The 23921-nt window shown below is 39.2% G+C and overlaps 1 protein-coding gene across 1 annotated transcript in view; it reads left to right on the forward strand.

The window, feature by feature from the left end:
- The window catches only part of NALF1 (NALCN channel auxiliary factor 1), a gene marked incomplete at both ends in the record, with an annotated part of 580956 nt that overhangs the window by 532325 nt on the left and 24710 nt on the right, over nucleotides 1–23921 (forward strand). Inside the window, one exon of the mRNA XM_079779481.1 lies at nucleotides 15802–15973. Within this exon, the coding sequence (XP_079635607.1) occupies nucleotides 15802–15973 (172 nt within the window). The remainder of the gene's footprint in view (nucleotides 1–15801; nucleotides 15974–23921) is intronic.

The following is a 23921-nucleotide window of genomic DNA, read 5'->3' on the forward strand; positions in this document are numbered from 1 at the left end:
CTACATGTGATAATTTTATCCTCACTAGTATGTGTTAGGTAAGTATTAGTGGTTGTCTTTTGCTTTCACTCAAATGTATTGCATTTGTAAGATCTTAAATCACCTATTTTCTGTAGACATTATTATAATGCTTCAGATTGATAGTGATTAAGAACAGTCAGGAAACTGATGTTAAAATCCCTTAGACTGTAGGTTTATGAAATTTAAGCACCAGGATCTTGTTTTGTTATTTACCTTTTTGAATGACCTCTTATATGTGTACTAGAAATAGGTTATTGAGTAATTTTTCTCATTGTAAATGAAAAAAAATTCCATTCTAAAGGTTTACACATTCCAATGACATGCAACTAACATTGTTTTACCCTTGTAATAGAAATATAAAAGACATTTTGTGGCTGAAACTGATTTTAAATAATGGAGAGCATCTTAAATTCTAAGGAATAAATCCAAACTGTATTTTTGCCAAGGTTTTCTGATTTATTTACTTGATATCATACAAATAGTACCCCTTTCTGCTCTCTCTTACCCGGAGTCTTCCCTCCAGTCTGTGCTTTGGCTGCTCTGTTACTTCTGCAGTGGTGTGTGCTTAAACTTAGCCACTCGCCATGGTCAATCATTCTCCTTTCAGCTCACTGACCTTTAAGAAAACACCTTTATCAAGGGGACTAACTTCTGTAAAGACTATTGGAGTCACAATTCTATCCAGAAAAAAACAAAAGCTGTAAGGATTGTTCATAAATGTGGAAAGTAGTAAGGTGTTTTTATTTTTAACTCATATGGCATAGCTCAGTTTCAGTCTAAGCGGAACAGGCAGGAGTTATTTTTTCCTTTATATGATAACTAGAGGCCCAGTGCATAAAATTTGTGCACTGGGTGGGGGTGTCCCTCAGCCCCTCCTGCACCCTCTCCAATCTGGGACCCTCAGAAGATGTCCGACTGCCGGTTTAGGCCCAATCTCTCAGGGATTGGGCCTAAACCGGCAGTCAGACATCCCTCTCACAATCTGGGACTGCTGGCTCCCAACCGCTCACCTGCCTTCCTGCCTGATTGTCCCTAAACACTTCTGCCTGACAGCCTGGTCACCCCCTAACCACTCCCCTGCCAGCCTGATTGATGCCTAACTGCTCTTCTGCCGGCCCAATCACCCCCAACTGCCCTCCCCTGCAGGTCTGGTTGCCCCCAACTGCCCTCCCCTGTTGGCCTGATCACCCTTAACTGCCCTCCCCTGCAGGCCTGGTCGCCCCAACTGTCATCCTCTGCAGGCCCAGTCGCCCCCAACTGCCCTCTCCTGAAGGCCTGGTCCCCCTCAACTGCCCTCCCTCTCCTACAGGCCCTGTCACCCCCAACTTCCCTCTACTACAGGCCTGGTTGCCCCTAACTGCCCTCCCCTGAAGTTCTGGTAACCCCCAACTGTCCTCCCCTGCCAGCCATCTTGTGGTGGCCATCTTGTGACCACATGGGGGCGACCATCTTGTGCAAGGGTGTGACGGTCATTTTGCATATTACCTCTTTATTATATAGGATGGAATTTGACCAACTGTAAAGAAAGTGTGTGTGTGTGTGTGTGTGTGTGTGTGTGTGTGTGTGTGTGTGTAGTGAGAGTATGGAGGAAATGATGGTTCTTTGATTTGTGCCTGCAGTCTCTCTATGATAACTTCACTTTGTTATTTGAGTTCCATTTACACACTTGATTGCCCCACCCCCTGAGAGATTGGTCAGTATTTAAGTTTAAATGTTAACTAAATCTTCCCATTTTGGTGTGAAATTGCTGCTTGTTTTGTTTCCACTTATTCTTTATGTTGCAGTTTTTCAATGATAAATCATATAGAATATCAATTTATCAGTTATAGATTCTCTCCTATTGACATAGTGGTAAACTTTTAATAACTAATGTCTTATTTGGTTTTTAAACCAAAACTTAATTTGGAGTTTGTGTATTAAAAACACATTTCTTTTTTCACAATCATTACTAAACCACAAAAGTTTCTTATTGCAGTTGGTTTAAAATAATCATTAAACCTTATTATTTGAAATTGGGTAAAAATAATTTATTAATGTGCTTATTTCAGGGACTATGGCAGTCAGGACAGCAAAACACACTATATGGTGGCAAATTGTTAGTTTTAAATTTTAAGGCATTACCATGAATACAAACAAACCTTAAGTTTTACCAATCAGCATTGTTTTGGACTGCTAATATTGATCTGATATTTAAAAAAATGGCAGGATCACTTGTATATGCAATGATTTATGTTTTAATTATGCCTATAAACATGCATCCTCAACATAGAAAGTTTTTAACATTAAATATCTGAATATTCTGATATGTTTTACTTAATGATTTAAAGAAGTGCTTTCTTAGTTTAATGCTAGCATATTTAGTACAGTTAGGCACTTTCTGTCAGGTTTTATTCTGAGTGCCAAACTAGATATTGTCCTCTTCATCCTGAACAATATATAAAAACAAAATCTCTTGGTTCATCTTGTTTGGGACTCTCTGCATTTCTTGGACCTGTATTCTATTTCCTTCACCAGATTAGTGAAGTTTTCTGTCATTTTTTTCAAATAGGTTTTCAATTTCTGGCTCTCTCTCTTTTCCTTCCAGTATCTCTATAATGTGAGTGCTGGTAAGCTTGAAGTTGTCCCAGAGGCTCCTTACACTACCTTCTTATTTTGGGATTTTTTAAATCATCTTTTTGCTATTCTGATTGGGTGTTTTTGCTTCCTAATATCCCAAATCGCTGATATGATTCTTAGTGTCATCTACCCAACTGTCGATTCCCTGTAAATTTATTTTATTTAAGTTACTGTATTCTTTGTTCCTGACTGGATCTTTTTTATGCTTCTTATGTCCTTTTTCAAACTGGTGAAGTTATCACTAAGTTCCTTGAGCATCTGTATAACAATTGTTTTGAACTCTGTATCTGGTAGATTGCTTGCCTCCATTTCATTTAGTTCTTTTTCTGGATACTTCTGCTGTTCTTTTATTTGGGAACTATTTCTTTGTTTCTGCATTTTGGCTGCTTCCCTATGTTTGTTTCTGTGAATTAGTTAGACCTGCTATGTCTCCTGGACTTGGTAGAATGGCCTTGTGCAGTAGGTGTCCTGTAATGCCCAGTGGAACAGCCTCCCCAGTCACCTGAGTTGGGAGCTCCAGATGTGCCTTTGTGTGTGGGCTGTGTGCCCTGCTGTAGTTGAGCCTTTATTGCTGTTGGTGACACTGGGAAGGATTAAACCCCCAGGCCAATTGCCTGCAAGAACCAGTTGCAACTACAGTGGAGGATTAGCTGCAGAGGAATAAATCCATGAAGCAGGACTTGCTTCAGTGGGGCTTTGGTGCTCACCGAGTCCACCCTTGAATGTGTCACTTGTGAAGGTGGTAGGGTTGTAACCTGGTATCGTCTGAAGCTGTCTACAGGTGCAATGTCTCTGGAACCTCTCGATTGGTGCAAAGTCAGCCACCTGCCTGTGGACATCCAGCACGACCTACAAAGCAATCACCAGATGACCACTATTGGTATTGGGCTTGGAGATGCCTAGGAGAGGCCATGCTGTGAACCAAGGTGGGCTGCCACTATTGCCAGGGCCTGGGGCCACTTAGCAAGAGGTAGGGGGTATGCAGAGGCCAGATGCTGCTTGTTTGAGGGATTTTAGGAAAGTGTGAAGCATAAGGCAAGAGAGGCCCATTGTATGGAAAAAAATCACTGAAATGGCTTGGATGGGCTTGCAAATTGGGTGAGGCAGGGTCTTAGGGAATCACCAGGGCAGGGCAAGCAGTGTGAGCCCAGTTGATGGAGACACAGACATGGTGCCCCCTTCTGGCTCTGAGGGGAGGTCTCAGAAAAGGAATGATGGCCTCTAACAGCACTTTTGTCTGGCAGAAAGCTGCCCAGACCCCAACTCTCATCCTGATGCCAGACAATTCAGTTCCTACTCATATGTCCCTGATGCCTTTCAACCTGCCTGCCCAGCACTGGAATTCAGATGGAGTTAGTGTGAGTAAGTCTGCGTGTGTCTTTTAAGATAAACTTCCTAGCACTCCAGTAGTCCTCTGTCTCACTCAGACACAATCCCTGCTGGTTTTTACAGCCAGAAGTCAGGGGGACTTGTTGTCCTGGCACTGGAACCCCGAGTTTGGGTGTCTGCTATAGTTTTGAGACCTCTCACTCCTCAATTAGCACCTCCACAGCCAAGATATCCCTCCCGATTTTTATCTGCCACACATGGGATCCCATTCTGCATCTCCACCCCTCTTACCAGTCTCAATGTGGCTTCTTCTAGTATATATCCATAGCTGTAGGACTTCCATTCAGCTAGATTTCAAGTGGTTCTGAACGATGATTGTTTTGTAGTTTAATTGCATTTTTTATGTCTTTGTGGGCAGATCTGAGTACTGTGTTTACCTATGCTACCATCTTGAACAGAAGTTCTACAATTTATCTTGATTGAATTCAACAAATGATTTAATTTTCTTTAGTTTCACAAGATGCCTATAAATTTAGTATTAGCAGTTACACATTTAAGTTTTACCTGCTAAATCATACTAACCAGAACAAAGTAAGAGTAGCTTTAATACTGTAATCGCTAGTAAAAGTCAGCAATGTTATGGCTTATTCAAAATTGTACTTATTAGCCCAACTTCTATTGCTTGCCTTTAAAAAAAATTTCATCAAAGTATATGGATGCCCTTAATTTCTGGATTTTAAAAATAAAGTTATAATAATAAATTGGTCAAAAAATAATCCAACTAAATAGAACAGGAGGGATTTGCAAAAGTCTGCTTCACTGGATGTGGCCGTTTAGATTCACCTCCAGCTTGTATATGTTCACACTCATTCATTTGTGCGAGAAATAATAACTGAGTCCTGCCAGAGGCCAGATCCTCCCACTGGTGGAGTATTAATTGTAGAGTAAAGATACACCAGGTTTTTACCCTTATTTTTTGTCTAGTTGATTAGATAAAATTTATTAAAATTTGCTTGTATAATTCAAGCAAATGCTCAGTTTTCAATGTCTGTGCCACACAGATTCACAATTTATACATCTTTTCAGCTCTTAAAAAGTTTACAATTTTTTTAACTTCTCAGGCTTCTGATAAATGGGGTATGCACACACAGGATGATCCATTAGTGTATGACAAGAAAATATTAAAATTCTGTCTACAGTTATTATTTATCCTACTCTTTGTAATTACTTATGTTTCGTGTATATTTTAAAATGTACATACAATTAATAATTCATGTGTATGCTTTTAAAGAAATCTTGATGTAAGGGAAATATGCTAAAATTTTAAATGGATGGAGTGAAAATTATTTAGCAAGTATAGCCTAGAAGATAAACAACTGAGTGTCAGTTCTATATAATTTAATAGTTGAATAAATGTTTATGTGAAAAATAATCAGTCAGACTAAGGGAGAAAGAGGAAAAGAGGAGAGGAGAGGAGAGGAGAGGAGAGGAGAGGAGAGGAGAGGAGAGGAGAGGAGAGGAGAGGAGAGGAGAGGAGAGGAGAGGAGAGGGGAAAGGAGGGTAGGGTAGAGGCGAGGGATGAGAGAGAGAGAGAATTTCAAACCTAGACTAGAAACAGGAGCTTCCTAATTAGAGAGATGGCTGCTAGTTCCAGTGTTAGGCAATTTTTTTTTCAGACATAACTCTGGTTCTTTTCACATTAACAATAGTATTACTCGTGTCACTGATGCTTGGAGTTTTAAGCACGTGTTAATAAGATCACAAACGTTGTGATCCTTTGCTGAATTTAAAATATTTCACTATAGTGTAAAACGCATAGCAGTTGCTGAAACATCTTATTGAGAAATGAAACAAACTATGAAGGGTTGAAAATGTTTGACTTCCAAAGCTTACCCCTAAAAGAGATATTTCTTGCAACCCAGTAAAAACTCCATGTAAACTATCAGGAGTTAGTGTTAGTTTACACTAGACTGTCTATGGTGAACAATAAACCACATTCAGGTAAAATGTCCTGAATCAGCCTGGCTCTGCTATGTTCTGCTGTGTGACTTGCTGAAACTCTCTAAGTCTTAGTTTTCATCTCTGTAAAATTGGAATAGTCACACTCACCTCACATAGATGATTAATTGAAGATACCTGGTGGAAAGAATGAGTAGAGTAGATATTGAATTATCTGCTTCCTTCTTTCCTGACTTTCTCCCCCCTTTTGCCCCTCCCTCTTTTCTTTCCGGTATCACAGGCACACTAACCTCCACTCTAGTCCTCTCTTTGATGTGCCATGTCACTCTTTTTCATGGACTGCTCTCTTCTCTTCTCTAGAAACCGCCTCCACCCTCAGTCAGCACTGGTTTCTGCTTTTTCCAAGCTGAGGTGCCCCGATAGTAACACACCTCCGAGCACATCTCACCTTGTCTCCTTTAATTCGGAGATACTATTTCTGATGCCAGGAAAAATATCTTATAATGAAATTTTTAACCTGCCCTCCATTCCTGCTCTCAAGAGTACTTATCTACTGTCAGGCCCAGAGCTGGCTCTTAATAAATAATTTTGGATTAACAGATAGATTGAATAATACCTTTGAAGCCAATGTTCATAAGAATCAATTAGCTTCTTCTGTTTCATGATAACAGGCGATAGCTCTGTATTCTAAATAGAATTTTGAAGTGTTCACTCTGTGACTTTTTAAAGCTATAAATTCTAATAGAACCACTGGCACTTTCCTTACAGTCAACACAGACCAGATTTAAATAAATAGCATGTTTCCAGAGCCATGTGGCATGCCAAAGTGCTGGTTTGATATCACCATATCCTGTCCCTGTTCTTTGCAAGCAGGACATGTTAGGATAAAGCAGAAAACTGTAATGATAGCATTGTATTAGCCACTAGCTGTTGAGCATTGACTCTGTGATGACAAAATCAGAAATACTCACCTCCATGGAAAAATAAAGAATGCGAAGAGCCTGCTCAACCAAGGAGCAGAAACATCTTCTTTGAGCAAAAATAGATTATTATTGTTTCAATTGAAAACTCTTGCAAATCTGATATTGGTAAAGTAGGGTTGCTGTTATGCATTATTACTATAGAAATTCCCCGACAGTATTGCAAAGAAGTAGAAAATTTAGATATATACCCAAAGCATTTTATCTTCTAGTTCTATAAGGCATGTGGCTATATAAAATTATTGGATTGTTAGATAGCTAATTTTACTTTATTTCATTTTTCCATATTTTACTTTGTATTTTATGACAAAACTATGAGTTAACTTTTTTTAGACCTTTTTGTATTTATGAGAAACATATATAGTAAGTCCAATTCCATTTAGTTTTATGAGAAAATGAATACATCTCCAGTTTTTAGTGAATTTACTGATTTCTGATTATAGTTCTACTGAATGAATTGGCACTTTCTAAATCTATTCTAGATTATGGATTATAATACTCATTTATTTATTAATTAAGTGGTCCATGGATCCCTGTATGAATACAACAAAATAAGGAAAGCCTCATATATTCATTCTTCTCATTTCCTTGGTGAATATACTATTCCTTCATATGCTTAATACTTGTTTCAGATTTCTTATCTACAGACTCTCACTTCCTTTTCTTCGCTGATTTCCTACCTTTTAAGTCCTTTTCAACATTCTCAACTTGCTCAAGGTATAGAGCTCAGAAGTGAATTTATATTGACATCTTCACATGCTGCCTTTTAAAAGCTGTAAGTTGTAATAGGATCACTGGAACTATTGTGATAGTTGACACAGGCTGGGTTAAATACATAACATGTTTAGAGGACCATGTGACATGTAATATTGCTGCATTTAAAAGTATTGATTGGCTGATCGTCTACAAAAGGAGCTTTCATTTATTCTTGTCCTTTTCCTACTTTAGGAAAAGCTATTGAGACACAGCAGTTATGCCCATCCATGGCCCACACTCAAAAGTGGTCTCCATGGAAGACCTCCCTTCTCTTCCTATGCCCACTAGAAGAGCTACTGCCATCTTTGCCCTGAACATGATAATCCAGTGAAGGCCGCTCATGAAAACACATCTTTCTTGACACCAAAAGAAATGGTTATTTACTAACTGTGACCTTAATTCACCTATTGCTATTATTTTTAATATTTACATTTCTGAATGTACAATATAATTCTTTGGGCAAGGTATGAGTTAGTGTGATCTGTCTGCCAGACACCTTTTGCCATAATCTCAGCCCAAGAAGTTTGTCCATTTCAAATAAAAAATTCAGAATAAATTCTGTCCTCTGAAGCTCTGTGGGCCTTCCATAAGCTCTATGCCTTAAAACACACTTTGTCTCCTCTTTGCAGAAAATTTTCTCTGCTTGGAACCAAACCCCATGTTATGTCTCAGGACCTAAGCCATGGTATATGTTTGTAAAGAGAGGTTAAATTCATGAAGTAGGTTATAAAGTTTTTATTTCTAAATAAAAAATAAAAATCCTAAAAGACTTTTTGACCTCCAATAAAAGTTAGCTGATCATTAAAAAAAAAAAAAGAGAGAGAAGAATTCATAGCACCTAAGGTCTTGGAAGCTCCTCAAGATTCATAATTTGAGTCTCTATTCTGTGCAGGATCTCAGAGCCAGGTGGACTAGCTCACATTAACCAAATCACAAGACAGTGCTGTGCAAGCCAGAAGGCCATGGTACAAATTTCAAATGACAATCCCATGGAAGATGTATTTCTCCCAGGTACACCTAGGGTACTGGGAAAACAAAAGTGCACAAGGCTCCTGTTTTCGGGAGCCTGGAAAGGGAGGCAGGTGAAGAAAGAATGTTTCACTTACTGTAAGTCCATAGGAAGAGTCCATTGCAGAGTCTTGAGCGTGGGTCATGTCAAGGAAGGCTTACAGATGAGGTCACACCAGGAATCAACCAGGCTGAGGGATTTGTGAAGGAGGTGGAGAGAAGAGCATGGGTGCATGGCCCATTTAGCGACCCTGCGCTTCACTCTACATGGCCAGAGAGCACAGTGTCAGGATGGAAGTGGAGAGAAATGAGACTGGTGTGCTAGTAAGGGCAAGGTCACAAAGCTCTGAGATGGTTAAGGAGTTTGAATTTTTCATGATTGTGTGGAGAGATCCTGAGTGATTTAAGTGAAATAGTAACATATCAAGTTAATTTTACAAATATCACACTAATGGCTGTTTAGGGAACAACATGGAGGAGGATTTCATGACTGAAGGCACCAAGATAAGTCCATGGATACATCCATGAAGTCATTTAGATGAGCAATGATAATAGCTGGGATTATGATAGAATGTCAATAGAAACCAAGAGATTTGAACAGATATTAAATATACTGCAGAGGTATGTTCATAGGACCTGGTGATGAAATAGTTGTGGGAGGGAGTAGGAGGAGATGTCAAGGATGACTCCCAGATTTATCACACCTTGCTTCTTCCTGAAGAGAAGATGCTGAACTCTGCTCTGTACATGTAGAGATTGAGATGAGAAAGCTGTTAAAGAGAGAGATCTGCGAGCTAGTTTACAGATAGATCAGATGAGAGAGAAAAGAGAGAGAGAGAGAGAGAGAGAGAGAGAGAGAGAGAGAGAGAGAGAAAATATGAATTGAAAGTAAAAATTTAGGCTTCACAATATCAAAGATGACAGTTGAATCATGAGAGTAGATGATTGCCCTGAAAGAATGTTTAGAAGAAAGTTTAAAACAGAAGCCTAAGGAATATCAACATTTTGGGTAATAGCAGAGGAAACAAACAAACGACAATAGCTACAAATGAAGACAGAGATGAATGGCTGAAAAGTAAGAGGAAAACCAGGATAAATGGCATTCCATACTCAGAGGTACTACCATTTCAAGAAGGAGTTTCATCAGCAGTGTTCAATGCTCCCAAGAGGCCAAATAAGAAAATAACCAATTGTAGCAGCTGGGCTTATCATTAGAGAGGCCGGGTGGCATAGAAAGAACAGTTTCTGTGGAACAAACAGTTCAGGCTAACTCCAACTCATAGTGAGATGCGGAGGGAAAGGGAGATGAAACAAGGAAGGCATTGAGCACATAAAATACAAGGTGTACATTAATGAGGCAAAGAGGGAAAGAAGAAACTAAGCTGGCTTTGTATTAGTTGGGTAGCGCGAGAGACATACTGATACATTTCTCCAGTTTCTCTATTCAAGAGAGCTCAGTAGAGTTGATTTATTTTGTGTCATCTTTACTATCCTGTGTCTGTAGACCTACAGGATACCACATCTGACTAGCAGGTGGGCCTGATTGGCCTGGCCTCTTTACAGACCAATCCCCTCTCCTATACAGATGGAGCCTGGGGCTATACCATGGTACTGAGAATGGCTTAGGTGGACTTAAAAATGTAGGGTGGCTCCAAGAAATAGGGGAGTTCCAAAGTTCAGGAGAATAGACCAAGTCTTATAACAGGACCCAAAAAGTGGGTCATCAACAGAAAATAGGAAGACATTTGCATTTTATTTAGGAAATGAAGCCAAGACATAGCCCTGGAGGACAAGGTGTGCTGGCATTGTAAGTCCTTGGTGGATCAAGGAGCCTGGTTCTCAGAATACTGTTCATCTCTTAATATCCTTCCACAGGTGACTTAGCCCATCCTTAGGCAAGAATTTTATTTTCTTGTTTTTGTCTTAGAATACATTAGTACTTCCAATTTCTGGGTGCAATGTGCTTTAACCAGACACTGGCACATATAGAAGAAAGAAGACATTCAGATGTATGAATGTGAGAATTTATTTTGACTTTCACCTCCACTTATAATTGTAACATGTGTTATGCATCAAAAAGCCTTAGCCTGAGGCAGTTGCTATAGCAGACTACTGCTTACATAACCAATTATTTCACCCACGCACTCAAAACTCAGGCCACTCACACATTAGAGTTGACAGAAAAGGATCTCATAAAATGTATCAACACATATTATAAATGTAAAAGGAGTCAGCCTTTACCAATACTTGGGGGAAAAGGGAACTCAACCTTCTAATGTGACGATGACAGCCATTTTCCCTACCTGCCATTTTTCTTAATAATAAAAATTTGTAACCAACATGATTTTTGTCAGTAGGCTAACATATATTTGAAACATAAATATTCTACCTAGCTCTAAGCCATAGATATAAATTCTGAGGAGGGAGGCAAGATATTTAAAAGAAATGAGAACTTAAGCCTCTATTGGAAAAATACCAATCTTAGGCATTTTGTGAAAAGCTATTCACAGCATTAAGCTATTCACAGTATTAACATCAGTCATATGGAACATCCAGAGCCAAGAGAGATCATGAGAACCTGACATAGAATATAATGAAGGTCACTTATAAGGGTAATTCTTACAACCATAATTATTCAGGGCACTGGGATAACTTCTAATGAACAAAATGGTGACTATTTCAGGTTCATCCTATATCCACCTAAAGCATTCCCTTCCAGAGTCAGCCCCACCGTTTAACATCACTTCCCTTAGTCAGGGGCAGGCAAAGAACCCTCCCTCTGTCTATCTCCCAAAATTTTCAACTCAATCATGTTTGTGCCATTACAACCAAAACCTTGCTGAACCCTGAAAATTATCTTAAAAAAAAAAAAAAAAACGGTCTTCATCGAGAGTCTGGAAATGAAGTCAGGAGACCGCAGGTCCCTTGGATTACCCCTCCTCTCCTCACCCGCTGCTCTCCTCATACACATCTTCCAACAGGCCCTTGTCACTGAGGGAATGTGAGTACAGAAAAGATGCAGAAGTCAGCCCCAGGGCCAAGTGGGGGTGGTGGTGTATTGCAGCCCACTGTGCATAATTGCCAGGGAAAGTTTCCAAAGAGCAGCCTGAAATGAAGTGACTTGCAGGAATAAAAAAACAAACAAACAAAAAAGGATATGTTAGGAATGGATAATACTCAGATGGTACCTTCCAAATACCGTGGTGCATTATTAAAACAATGGCCTGTGTGTCAGGGATGTGGGGTGCCATCACCTGTAGTCCTCCCAGCTCCCAATTCCCACTGTGACATGAGACTCCGGTGGGCAGTCTCTAGGACCTTTGCACTCCGGAACATCATGCCTTGGTGACTCCAGAGACCCAGACTTTTTTCTACAGTCATCGCTTTCTATATCCTCTCAGAGGAGTTCCAGTTATGAGTTCCCAATGACAATAGGGCTCGTACACTGGATTCCATTTGTTTGTTACTGTAATCTCTCTGTATTTTTTTCTCTCTCGTAAAATATTTATCAAACCCATCTCAAGGATTTCATGAAGAAAAATAACAAATGAGAAAATGCTTTGAGAGAAAAGGGAAAATTGTTACCCAAGTCTTAAGTAAAATTAGTGTTCTCAGGCCATTTTTACAGTTTACTCTGTCCCTTTTTTTAACTGTTAAGTGAAGAATAGTCTCTATTACTGGAAGATGGACAGCTCTCCAAGCACATTTTTTATATAGGCAATGGTCATTTCCAAGCACAGAGGTGAGAGTGTGGGTGAATTGTCCTGGCAAACATAACTACTTCTGCAGGTAGAACATGGTACAAGCCCTTAATGAGGGGGGTCAGAGGGATGTTATTTACCCATTACCTTACACACACTTTTGTTTCTTTCCAAAATAATGGTTAAGCATTTTATAATCATTTACACCATTCAGTGACACCTAGAAAAACGAGTGCCTAATGTTTCTCACTATAGGATAAGGCTAAGCCATTATAAAACAGACTTCTGACCTTCTTTGTTAGTTTGGAGTTCTTATGAATTAAGACCACTATATTTGCTTCTCACCATGTTTGTTTTTAATTTGAAAATGCCTTAGTACTTTTAAAAACTAATTATTTTGTTTTTTCAGCTTTGTGCCAATTCAAAATAACATTTTCTCAGCCTCCCTCTCTCAAAAAACTTGCCAAAGGGCATTAGAAATTATATCGGAACCATTTAGTTCTCTCACCTTCCTAACACAAGTCCTCCTCAGCATATTGAAAAGAGTTTTCTAAACTCTATTAGACTTTTTCCAGTTATAGAGAACTCAGGACCTCACAAGTCAGCCCACTTTATTCTTGTACCTCTGGCAAGAAAGCTCTTCTTCATACCAATATTCACCTGTCTATTTTGTCTCTTGTCTTTATCATCTAATTTCACATTTGAAAGCTATCGACATCAGCACACAGCAACAATTCCCTCAGATATTGAAGCAACAATAAGCACCTCACTTTTCTTTTTCTGCCCACAAAGTTTCCCCTGATTGCTTTCAGACATATTACATCCCTGGAATTAAAATTTTAGAAAATAGTTAGGACTCAAATGAGGAATATTCTATTGCATTTCAAAAGTTCAGGACTTGGATCAAAAGAATTGATGATGTCATGAAACCTGGCCAGAGAGGTTGCTATGGGAGATCCAGAATTCTGCTGGTGGCTCTGCAAATCATAATCGCTTTCTTTATGACTACAACGTGACATTTAAAAAAACTGATTTGATGACTTGTTTAAGCCAAAAATCTGCGAAGGAAATATAGCTGACATAGCATTTAAGGATCCAGAATAAACATGGATCTCTTCCCATCAGACAATGCTAAGGAGACTGAATAAAAAGAGGATGTGCATATATCCTGAGAGACTTCAATATGAGATACCCCATCACCTGTGAGAGAGGAGACATTGTTTCTTCAGATAGAGTTTACGGGTGACTTCATAGTCGTAAGCCATTTTAATTAGAGCAATTTTGCAAAACTGAACTGGGAGAACAAATGGAGAGCAGTCTGTCCCATAAAAAATCCGTACATGTAATTTTCTGGGATTACACAGGGCCATTCCCTAAGAGAAAAGAGATGACTCTAATCTTTAGAATCCAAATGAGCAGAATGTAAGCTTTCTTTGTAATGGAATTGTACTATTGTTAGAACTGTATACATAAACATGGTCAACTTCCTCTAGTACCTAAAAAAGGAAGTCTAAACCAGGGCTCCAAAGCAGACATCGACCATTCTTGGATGACAGCTCAGTTTGTATCGTAAATGTCATCTATCACATTCCATGTTATGTCATATTGAACAAATACTAATGGTATTTTGAAAAATATCTCCAACTTCCCCAAAGTACAGTTAAGAAACCATGACATTTTTTCCCCCTCTGTCCTGAGACTGATGCTGTTAGCCTCTCTCTGGGGGCATGGCACCACAGCACAGCCACCTCATGTCCCTCACCCACACACTCCACCCTACTTCCCAGTTAAAATTTAAGAAATCTTTGGGGCTTCCTCAGTTACAGTAGTATTATTTCTAGGGCAATTTCCAATGCGCATTTTTTATGGTAAGATTTGTTCAAAAGACCTATTAAAATACTGATTATTGTATATGTTTCTATCAGGTTATATGGTGATTATGAACCGATGGAAACAGCAAATAAAATTACTTTTAGGTATATAAAGTTATAGCTGAAATCACATGCATCCCATTTTATCCCCACTGACACTCCTCTGATCAAATAATAAAGCTTCATTTTGATCAAATCAATAAAAAGTTATAAATAAAAATTCAATTCAATCTGTCTTAGACCAAATGGACACTGATTGGGTACATGCAATTCAGTGCTGATTTCAGATTAATCTGCAAACTCTCTTGTGATTTCTTAAGTTCTTTTGAAAAACCATTCCTAATTAACCGTAATTATGAAGAGTGCAGGATTTGGAATCCTACAGAATCTGGGTTTGGATTTTGGATCTTGTGCTTACTTCTATTACTAGTTGTTATTTATATGAAAAATGTGACTAATAGTTACCTTCTGTGTGTGTACTGAGAATTGCATGTGGAAAAATGTATGTAACTTTCTTAAAGCAGAGTATGAAATTGCTAAATGCCAGCTATTATTCTTGCTATTATTGTCAAGTACTTATAATTATAATCCCTTAGTGTGCATTTAACTGTAAAACATTCACTTGTCTGGTGGACATAACTGACAGAAATCTCACCTGAGTATTATTACCCTAGAAACAGGTACACAGAAGCCACTGGTGCCAAGAGTCTGGGAAATCCCTGAATCACCATGATCTCTACTGTAGATGGGTTACTTCTGCCATTATTTTATTTGAGTTGCTGTTCAGCTTACTTCCTTCTATTAGAAAAAAGACATTTTTTTCAACATTTATTTTCCTAAGTACCTATCAAAAACAAAGAGATAAACGAAGCCATAATCATTTCACATTTTATGAAATTAAATAAATAGGAAGAAATGTTCATGTGGATCACACAGTATCGCAAAGGTCCAATTTGTGGTTCTGATGAGTTTCCGTCCTGTAGCACCACAGTGTGCTATGGCTGACCTAGGCTGGGTGTTTCTGGGCTTTCGGAGGATGAGATATTTAATGCATTTGATGTGAGTCATGAAAGTAAATATTCACTGCTACTAGTTCTGTGCTTCTGGATCTGCGGGGCCGTCGTCGAGGTCTCAGCGCCATCTAGTGTCCTTTGGCAGCATAGCTGGGGAATGCATGCTGGGAGAGCGGACTCACCAGGCACACTGCAGTAAATAACCATGTATGGGCACAGTCCGTGATTTCCTTCACTTTCTATGTCACTGGATTTGGAAAACTTCAGGTCCTGCTTACCTCCACTGTTTTTCAAATGAGTTACATCAAATCAGACGTCATATTACTTTTGTATTCTCTGAAGGGGCTAAGCAAATACTGTTTTGCTCTATTGCAGACTTGTGTTGCTACGTTTTTATCACTTGCAGCTGATATTGGCTAAATATGTTCGTTCGAAATGAGAGTTTTCTTACGGTCCACTTAAACCACAGCATGCTCTTCATTAGAGGCAGACTGTTGTCATTCCTCCCTATTTTTGATTCTTCTCTCTCTCTCTCTTTTTTTTCCAGATTGTCTACAAAGCCTGGCTGTGTTCCCAGTACTTTGAAGTCGCACAGTTTAACTGCAGAAAGACAATTCCTTGCAAGCAATACTGTTTGGAGGTTCAGACGAGGTGTCCGTTTATATTGCCCGACAATGATGAAGTCATCTACGGGGGACTCTCCAGTTTCATCTGTACAGGTACAGTGGGCGCGGCAGGCTTTTGTCGCCCAGCCTCTCCTGGTGGTTTTGCTTCCTTACATAACGTTGGTTTGCTTTGTTGCTTCTTTCCACTGATGTAACCTTGAAGATATGGCTGGTAGTTTTCCACGCTTCCTTCATAGAAGCCCTGAAGGGCCTGCGTTTGGAAAGGCCACATTCATCTACAGTCTACCTGTGACCACAACCATTAGCTTTGTCAAAGGATAATTCTGAGGGCAAAGTGTCAGCAATCATTAGATATGCTTCAGTTTGACTTAAACTAGGTTGGGTTCTGCCTACATTGCCTTTATATTACCTAAGAACAGCTGACGTGATAAGGCTAATAAAATCATGTTTCTTCAAATTGATAACATGTCTACATCCCAAGTCTGTTTTCTGAGAAGTGTTATCTTAAATAAATATCAAGAGCAGTGTCCACCTCAGTTATCCGTGTGTGTGTGTGTGTGTGTGTGTGTGTGTGTGTGTGTGTGTGTATTAGAACCACACGATAATGGCCAGATATAATTTTATCTTATATTTCCCATGAACAGTGTTTACTTCTTTAAACAAATGATTCAGACTGGGCGAAACACCGGTATCAGCATTCGATTTCTGGATACTTTATAAGCATTGCATAATGTAGACAGAATAAGATGCCAAGGATAAGCGTAATAGCTGTTTTCTGAAATCAGTGGTGAGGGACAGGGGAGAACAAGACAGCCTGCCTGGTGTGTGACCTGCAGAGCTTTGCCCTGTGTCCTCTTAGCAAGATGGTGCTGGGCAGCATCCTTGTAACTAGATGATTAGCTTGCAGCATGCTTCGTTTTCAAGTTTTAGGAATAAAACACACCATCATAGGTATCGAGAAACATGAAATCCCTCTTCTTACACCAGACTTTATGTAACCCCTCTAAGACAGAGCGACAAATTGAAATGCTCAACATGAGAACTTATCAAATTATTTCTATATCAATATTTACATGCCTATCTATTAACCATACTTTTCTAAGTGATAAGCCATCAAGAAATAGTTCACCAAAGTTCTCCAGTAAGAACCTGCTTAAACACTGGATGAGTATTTCTTATGCCGCCCCATGTTGTGTGAAGTGCATGTGCGGAAAGGTTAGGAGACATGCACTTTTGACCTATTTCTGCTGTGCACTCTCTCTGAGGCACCATCTCCTCTTTAGAAAATTAGTAATAGTAACAGTCTTGATGCATGTTTGCTATAAAAATTATAGATAAGGGAGAAACACAAGGTATGTTGTCAATAGGCCATAGCTATTGTACATGAGAAAGTGATTTGTGAAATGTAAAATGATTTGCCCAAATTGTTGTTGTTCTGATTTGACACTGAGATCATCTTTTCATGTAGTTCCTCTCTGATGGATGACAAAGGGAAAGCAAGGGGGGGAGGGGAGAGAGAGAGACAAAGAGAAAGAGAGAGAGAGAGGAGAAGGAAGGAAGGAAGGAAGGAAGGAAGGAAGGAAGGAAGGAAGGAAGGAAGGAAGGAAGGAAGGAAGGAAGGGGGAGGGAGGGAGGGAGGGAGGGAGGGAGGGAGGGAGGGAGGGAGGAAGGGAGGGAGGGAGGGAAGGAGGGAGGGAGGAAGGGAGGGAGGGGGGAAGGGAGGGAGGGAAGGAGGGGAGAGGGAAGAAGGATATTAATATCTTCTTTCTTTGAATCTGAACCAAAATTCACTAGACACAGGGTATCAATTCATTTGACTTTTCACATAAAATTTTCAATGAAGGCTCATTAAGTTAAGGCCTTCAATTCAATGATAATTTTAGGACTTTGGAGAAACTCATGGAATTTTATGTAAAGGTCGTAGGTTTGCTTATTCACATGCAAATATATTTTTTTCCTACTGAAGGTCAGGAGCTTTCACCAGGTTCTCAAATTAGAGTAAGGCTACAAATGAAGTCTTTATCATCTCCTGTTTCCTGATCTTTTATCTGTTGGTGTGAATCTGAAATACAGGTTTGAATGTTCAGTGACTTTCCTTGTATGCTTTCAAGGCCATCAGAAAGCCAAAGATGAGATTTTAATCTCTTTCTGCACAACATGAGCAGAAAGTCCACCTTATATTTTTAATTGCTTTTGGATTTTGTAAAATCACCTTTCCTAGCCATAGCTACATCCCATCTTTTTTCCAAGACAGGAAAAGAGATTTGTCATTGGGTCCAGAAGGAAATGCCATTGACATGAAAAGCTCTCAGGGAGCATCTCCTCACTGAATATGTGAGACTCTTACTCTTCTTCCACTGCAGTGAGTTGGGCTCAAGTTCCTTTTGTTACTAAACTTCTCAACGATGTACAGAATAAATTCTGAAGTTATTTAATCTTGAAGTTCTGTGAAATTTTTCAGCAATAAAAGTACTGCTTTTCAGATTGATCCTCTTTTTTAAGGTGTGACCGAGGTCTCCTGGAAGGATTGTTCTCTATTTTGATAACTAGCAGCCATCACTTTCCACCTTAGGTCTTAGGGTGAGGGTCCCCCAAACAGGACCCAAAATAGGCCCTGTCTGGGAAGAAGTTACCCAGAGAATGTTCCCAGGGACTGCTGGCTAAATCTATGAAGCCAAGTGACTGGTCACATTTCTAGGGAAACTAGTGAGGCTTTTGTATTTGTTCCCAAACATTATCCCACAAGTTTTGGAGGGGTTCATTTCTTACAGATGGACACAAAGATCCAAATAACTCACATTTTAGGTAAGTTTGGAGTGATTGTGAGTCATCTCAGATGACTTTCATTTTTAAATGAAATGTCTTCTGTACTCAGGAATAATTAGACCAAATATAGTAGAGAAATAGGAGTATTTTTCCCTAGTTTCCCAATTGGCTGCAGACAACCTAAAGCCACCTGGGATGGTAGGCTCATAGCAAATTTTCAGGTGCACAAGTAATAGCAGATGTTGGACTTCTTTCTCATTGCAAAAAGATATAATGACAGTCACTAATCACATTCTATTAAAAGGAATTCACCAACTAGGTTGGTCTTAATCTTGCCTCCAATAATCCCTCCTTTAAAAAATTAATAAACGGTGTTATTTCCATTCTATATGATAAAAAATATAATCATTGATCACCAAGAGTTGAAAAAATAGCGTTTCCTTTAAATTCAACATGTTTAATTATACTGATTTTCCTATTATGTATTGGAAATACATCCAATTCACAGCTTCCTGAAGGATAGCGATTCTTAGAGGAGAATCAACCTTAAGAAAGCATTCAGTAAGATTATAACTCCATATGGCTTGTTGCCAGAATTTGTCCAAGTGAGGGTCAATTTTGCTCAAGGTGCTTCTCCAAGATGACAAACGAGTGGTGTGGTGATGACTTTTTCTTAGAGGTCTCTGCCTGCAGCCTTTTAAAGATGTGGAATTATAGGACGCCCAGTTCTTCCTCTCCGGAAGAACTTTTACCATCGGCTTTTACTAGATATATACTGATGCTTAGGGATCTTATCATACACAGGAAAAGTACATCTTAGCCCTTGGAATCAGTGAGCTAATTAGAAGATTCAGAGCAGACAAAATTTCTTTAAATAATCTGGAGTTGGTTATAATTTTGGTAACAGTTATCGGATTCAATATTTAGTACATCTTTTCTTTAAAATGCTTACATAACTTACCCACATCTTAAACTTGAATATTTTAAATATTTATGTTTTGATCATCGGCTACTTCATGTGTCTATGATCCTGTCAGTCCACAACGAATGGAAAAACCTGAAATACCTGAGAATGCATGTCTATTGCTATACAATGCCTTCACTGAGGATGTTACAGAAGGTCATGACCAAATGTTCTACCCACAAGCCTAGATGACAAGAAGAGCCCCTTTTTGTATGTTTTACTCTGCTTTCGTTTTAAGAGAAAAAGGAAAGACACTTTGCCTGCGATCGCTCTTGGATTTTCTATTGAAGAATAAAGCTGACTCATTGCTGAAGGAGTGTTTTAGGAATTAATTAGGGAGGAACTCTGAGGCACTGTCAGGGGGAAACTGTCACTTACTGTCAGTCATTATTGAGCTAAAGTTTTCCAAGGTGGGCTGTGTTCGCAAACTCAGTTCGCATAATGCACTCCTAGTTTAGAAACTTGGTTTCCTTATCTTTAAAGTGAGGGGGTGGAGTCGTCGGTGGATTCTGTGTTGTCAACCCATCACTGAGGTGATTATGTGGGTTTCCCTTCTGCACACTCCTTTCCTTGTTCTCCAGTCCCCTAGAGGAATCCTTGATTGCTTACCTGCAATAGGGCACCAACATTAAGAAAACAGAAGTGGCAGAATATCACAGGCTGTGGGTGCTATGGTAACACACATTATGAAAATTACCATTTGATTGATAGGTAAAATGGAATTGGCATGATTTGCTGCTATATTTTTCACAGAAAAATTATTGAAAGAAAGAGTAAAAGTTGGTCTGCTGGGGGTTACTGAAAATTGAAATAAAACATATTTTGATAATTTTATGTAAATTCGGCGTTTCATTTTTTTAGCTGTGACAAGAATAAGGTTATGTTTCTGCCTCTTGGGAAAATACTGTGGGCTGTATTTTACTGACAGGCCTGGTAATGATGTGCTGGAGGACGCACGCCCCCTGGTGGCTGAACATTCGCTACTGCAGAGGACCTTAAGGAGATTATTGCCTACTACAGGCAAGAGAAATAAGTAATCCTTTGGGGGAAAAAAAAAAAGAGAGAGAAAATAATTTGACATGCATATTGATCAGATTAGAAAGGAAGATTTTAATGTTTGATGTCGAATAATTAATATGAGAGAATTCACAACTATGAAAGATCATTTGCAGAATCCATCACTAGGGAGTCATGATAAATAATTTTTAAAGATAGCATAAAAGATTTTCTCATTAAGGGGTATTTTAATAGTAAAAAAACTGCTACCTGTAGATTTAAATTGGTACATCTATGCTATTTTTAATCTGTGTTTCCTCAGTGTGTGACTATGTTTTATTATTTTCTAAAATGAGGGATGTTCTGAAAAAAGATGTGTGTGCTGTAATTGAAGTGTCATTTGCTGAAATGACACCTCAGTTATAGCACAATTTGAAAGTCATACAAAAATATTTTCATAAATAAATTAAAATTTTAGTCTAAAAGAAAAATGTGAAGGGAGATGGTATGATCAGAATAAAATAAAGAGATATTAAAAGAGGTTATTTTAAAAAGTAGAATGTAGTAACTTCAAGTGTTTGGGACATCTTCACCCATTAAAATACTGATGTTTATTCAACTTCATATATTTAGACCTGATTTCAGCCCACTCATACTCTAGATTGTCTTTCCTGAGTCCGTCTCCGAATGCATTCCCAACAGCTCAAGTTTGCCTTGGTGCAGGGACATAATGCAGGAGAAGAGTTCTGGGGGACAAATTAAGATGTCTGGATGCTGCCAGTAGCTGTGAATTTTGGAGAAGTCACACCCAGTCGGGTTTTATTTCCTTGTCTCTACAAGTGGCTAACACTGCTGAGCCTCTGGAATACTCAGTCCACTAGGTTGTTGGGAGCAGAATCATTGCAATGTGAGCTTCTCTGGTCCAGCAGGCGGTACTCGTGGAAGGACAGAGTGTCGTAGCTCCAGAGGAGAATGCAGACGCCATGCTTGCCTGTGTTGTGGTAGGAAGCCATCTGGCTTTAAGTCATCCTGAATGGTCTTTGCTGCAGAGCCAGGAAGAATTTGTGGATAAACGTATCTACCTCCAGGGTTGCTGATAGTGTGGAGCATACCCTTCCAAGCCTGTTCACCTGGTCAAACCTTAGGGGAAATCCTAACATAATTCAAGTTGCCCTTCTTCCTTTCATCTCTACCAGTATACCCAATTTGGAGGAGAAATGAAAGGGATTAGACTAGGGAGAGTTCAGAAAACCTGCCCGGGCAGTTGCATGGCCTGGAGTGGAATCATCTCTGAAAAAATGTTTGGTGAGCTTGCTGTTTGTTCCATGGGGCCATGAAGGCTGAGGCTGTGGCCATTTCCTGACCTGTCACCAGGAAAGTGAGCACAGAAGGTAGACTGAGAAGGAAGCTGTCCTCTTTGATGCCATCTAAAGACGATCCTAATAACATGGGCCCACAATTGCCTGTTAACCCGCCACAGAAGCGACACTGAACTTGGTGTGAAGCACATGCCCAGTGAACTGTCTAGGAAGGAATGACAGCACCCTTAGCTCCAGCCAGAACTACCGAATGCTACCCGAACAGAGGAGCAGTGCAGGGCACCTGGACCGTGGGTAGGTTAGTCTATGCTTAGGTGGAAATTGAATCAAAATTTAGAGATCTTCTCTAGAGCAAGGGCAGGGATGAGACTCACATTATGATGTCATCACGCCATTACGTCATTACGGTATTGCGTAGGTTCCCCAGAACTCTACCTGCCCACTAAAACTCAGAAGTGTTTACAAGTGACATGGTAGCAGTTGAAATAATAAGCCAAAGGAAGAGCTCTCATTCTGGAATGTCAATTTAAGAAGGACAATTTAGGCAAAGAGGGATTTCCAAGAATAGGTGAAATCTTAATGAAGATATTTACCTACTTTTTCTACAATTAATCACTGCTGTGAAGCATTTATCCCCACCTTGTAGCTGTTTTGAACTGCTTTGGACACGACAATTATCTCACATGGTTATAGATTGAGTCAATTTCAGAACAAGCCCAAAGTGCAGGTCATCTAGTCAGATGCTCCTTTTACACAGGATTAAACAGAGCCCGGTCCCCACCCCCAACCTGTTAATAGATCCCCATTTCCTGGCTATTAGTCCAGTGTTTGAATCACCAGTGGAACAGGAAATGACCAGTCAGTCCATCCTGAAATTAGCCTGTAAGCAAATGTTTCCAGACTGCAGAACAGCTGGAGCAAGTCCGTCAGTTGGTGAAGGAGATCGACCCACAGCCTGCGGTGTGTGCAAGGCCGTTTTCCACAGTTCCGCACCATGGCCTGGGGTCAGGACATCACACTGAAAATGAAAGTGACAAGTATTTTCTACCTAGAACATCTTTTTCTGGTTAAAGAAAGAAGAACTGTCTGGCTCACTATTGTCTGGAAAATGTGCTTAACTGGCTGAATTTTTTTCAGTCAGATGGGTGAATACATCGTTTAGACTGCATACTTACAAAAAACATATTAGCGTGAAGGTAAAGACAAAGCATCACAGTTTCTAAATGTTCCTGTAAATAATATTTGTGAATTTAAATGACCTTCTAACTTGTGTTCAGCTATAAATGACTGTTTGTGTCCCATGGGCGAATAATACATGTGATACACCTTAAAATGAAAAATTAACTAATTTTTCTCAGTTTTGAAATCTTGTCCTTTTGATAGCTCGGCTTGAAATTACCCGATGAGATTGTTGTTGGTACTCATCATTTCTAATTTATCAGATAATCATAATGTCTACTTTTTACAGGAAGAATATTAGTACGTCTTCAGTGTGCAGTTTTCTTCAAATTAGCAAACTTTAGAAACTCAGTTTTTATACCCGTGATGCAGTCACTGTTCAAAATAATTTATGAAATTTCTTTAGAAAATTTCATTTTCATATTCTACAGTATTCTCTTTGTGCTTTGGAGACATACAGCCATATATATTATATCACATATAGTTAATTTATATGTAAGCATGCATAATAATTTATTTATATATAATCAATACAGTTGAATTTCACAAGTAATGTAGGTAATTTATAAGAGGAAATATTTTAGATTTAAAAATTGAAAATCAGATTTTGTTTGTGTATGTGTATGTGTTTTTAATGTATTTTTATTGATTTAAGAGAGGGAGAGGGAGAAATAGAAACATCAATCACGAGAGAGAATCATTGATTGGCTGCCTCCTGCATGCCCCACACTGGGGATCAAGCCCACAACCCAGGCAGGTGTGACCTCCTGGTTTATAGGTCAACACTCACTCACTGAGCCACACCCACTGGGCTGAA

Source organism: Cnephaeus nilssonii, assembly GCF_951640355.1.
Source record: "Cnephaeus nilssonii genome assembly, chromosome: 8".
Classification (NCBI taxonomy): domain Eukaryota; kingdom Metazoa; phylum Chordata; class Mammalia; order Chiroptera; family Vespertilionidae; genus Cnephaeus; species Cnephaeus nilssonii.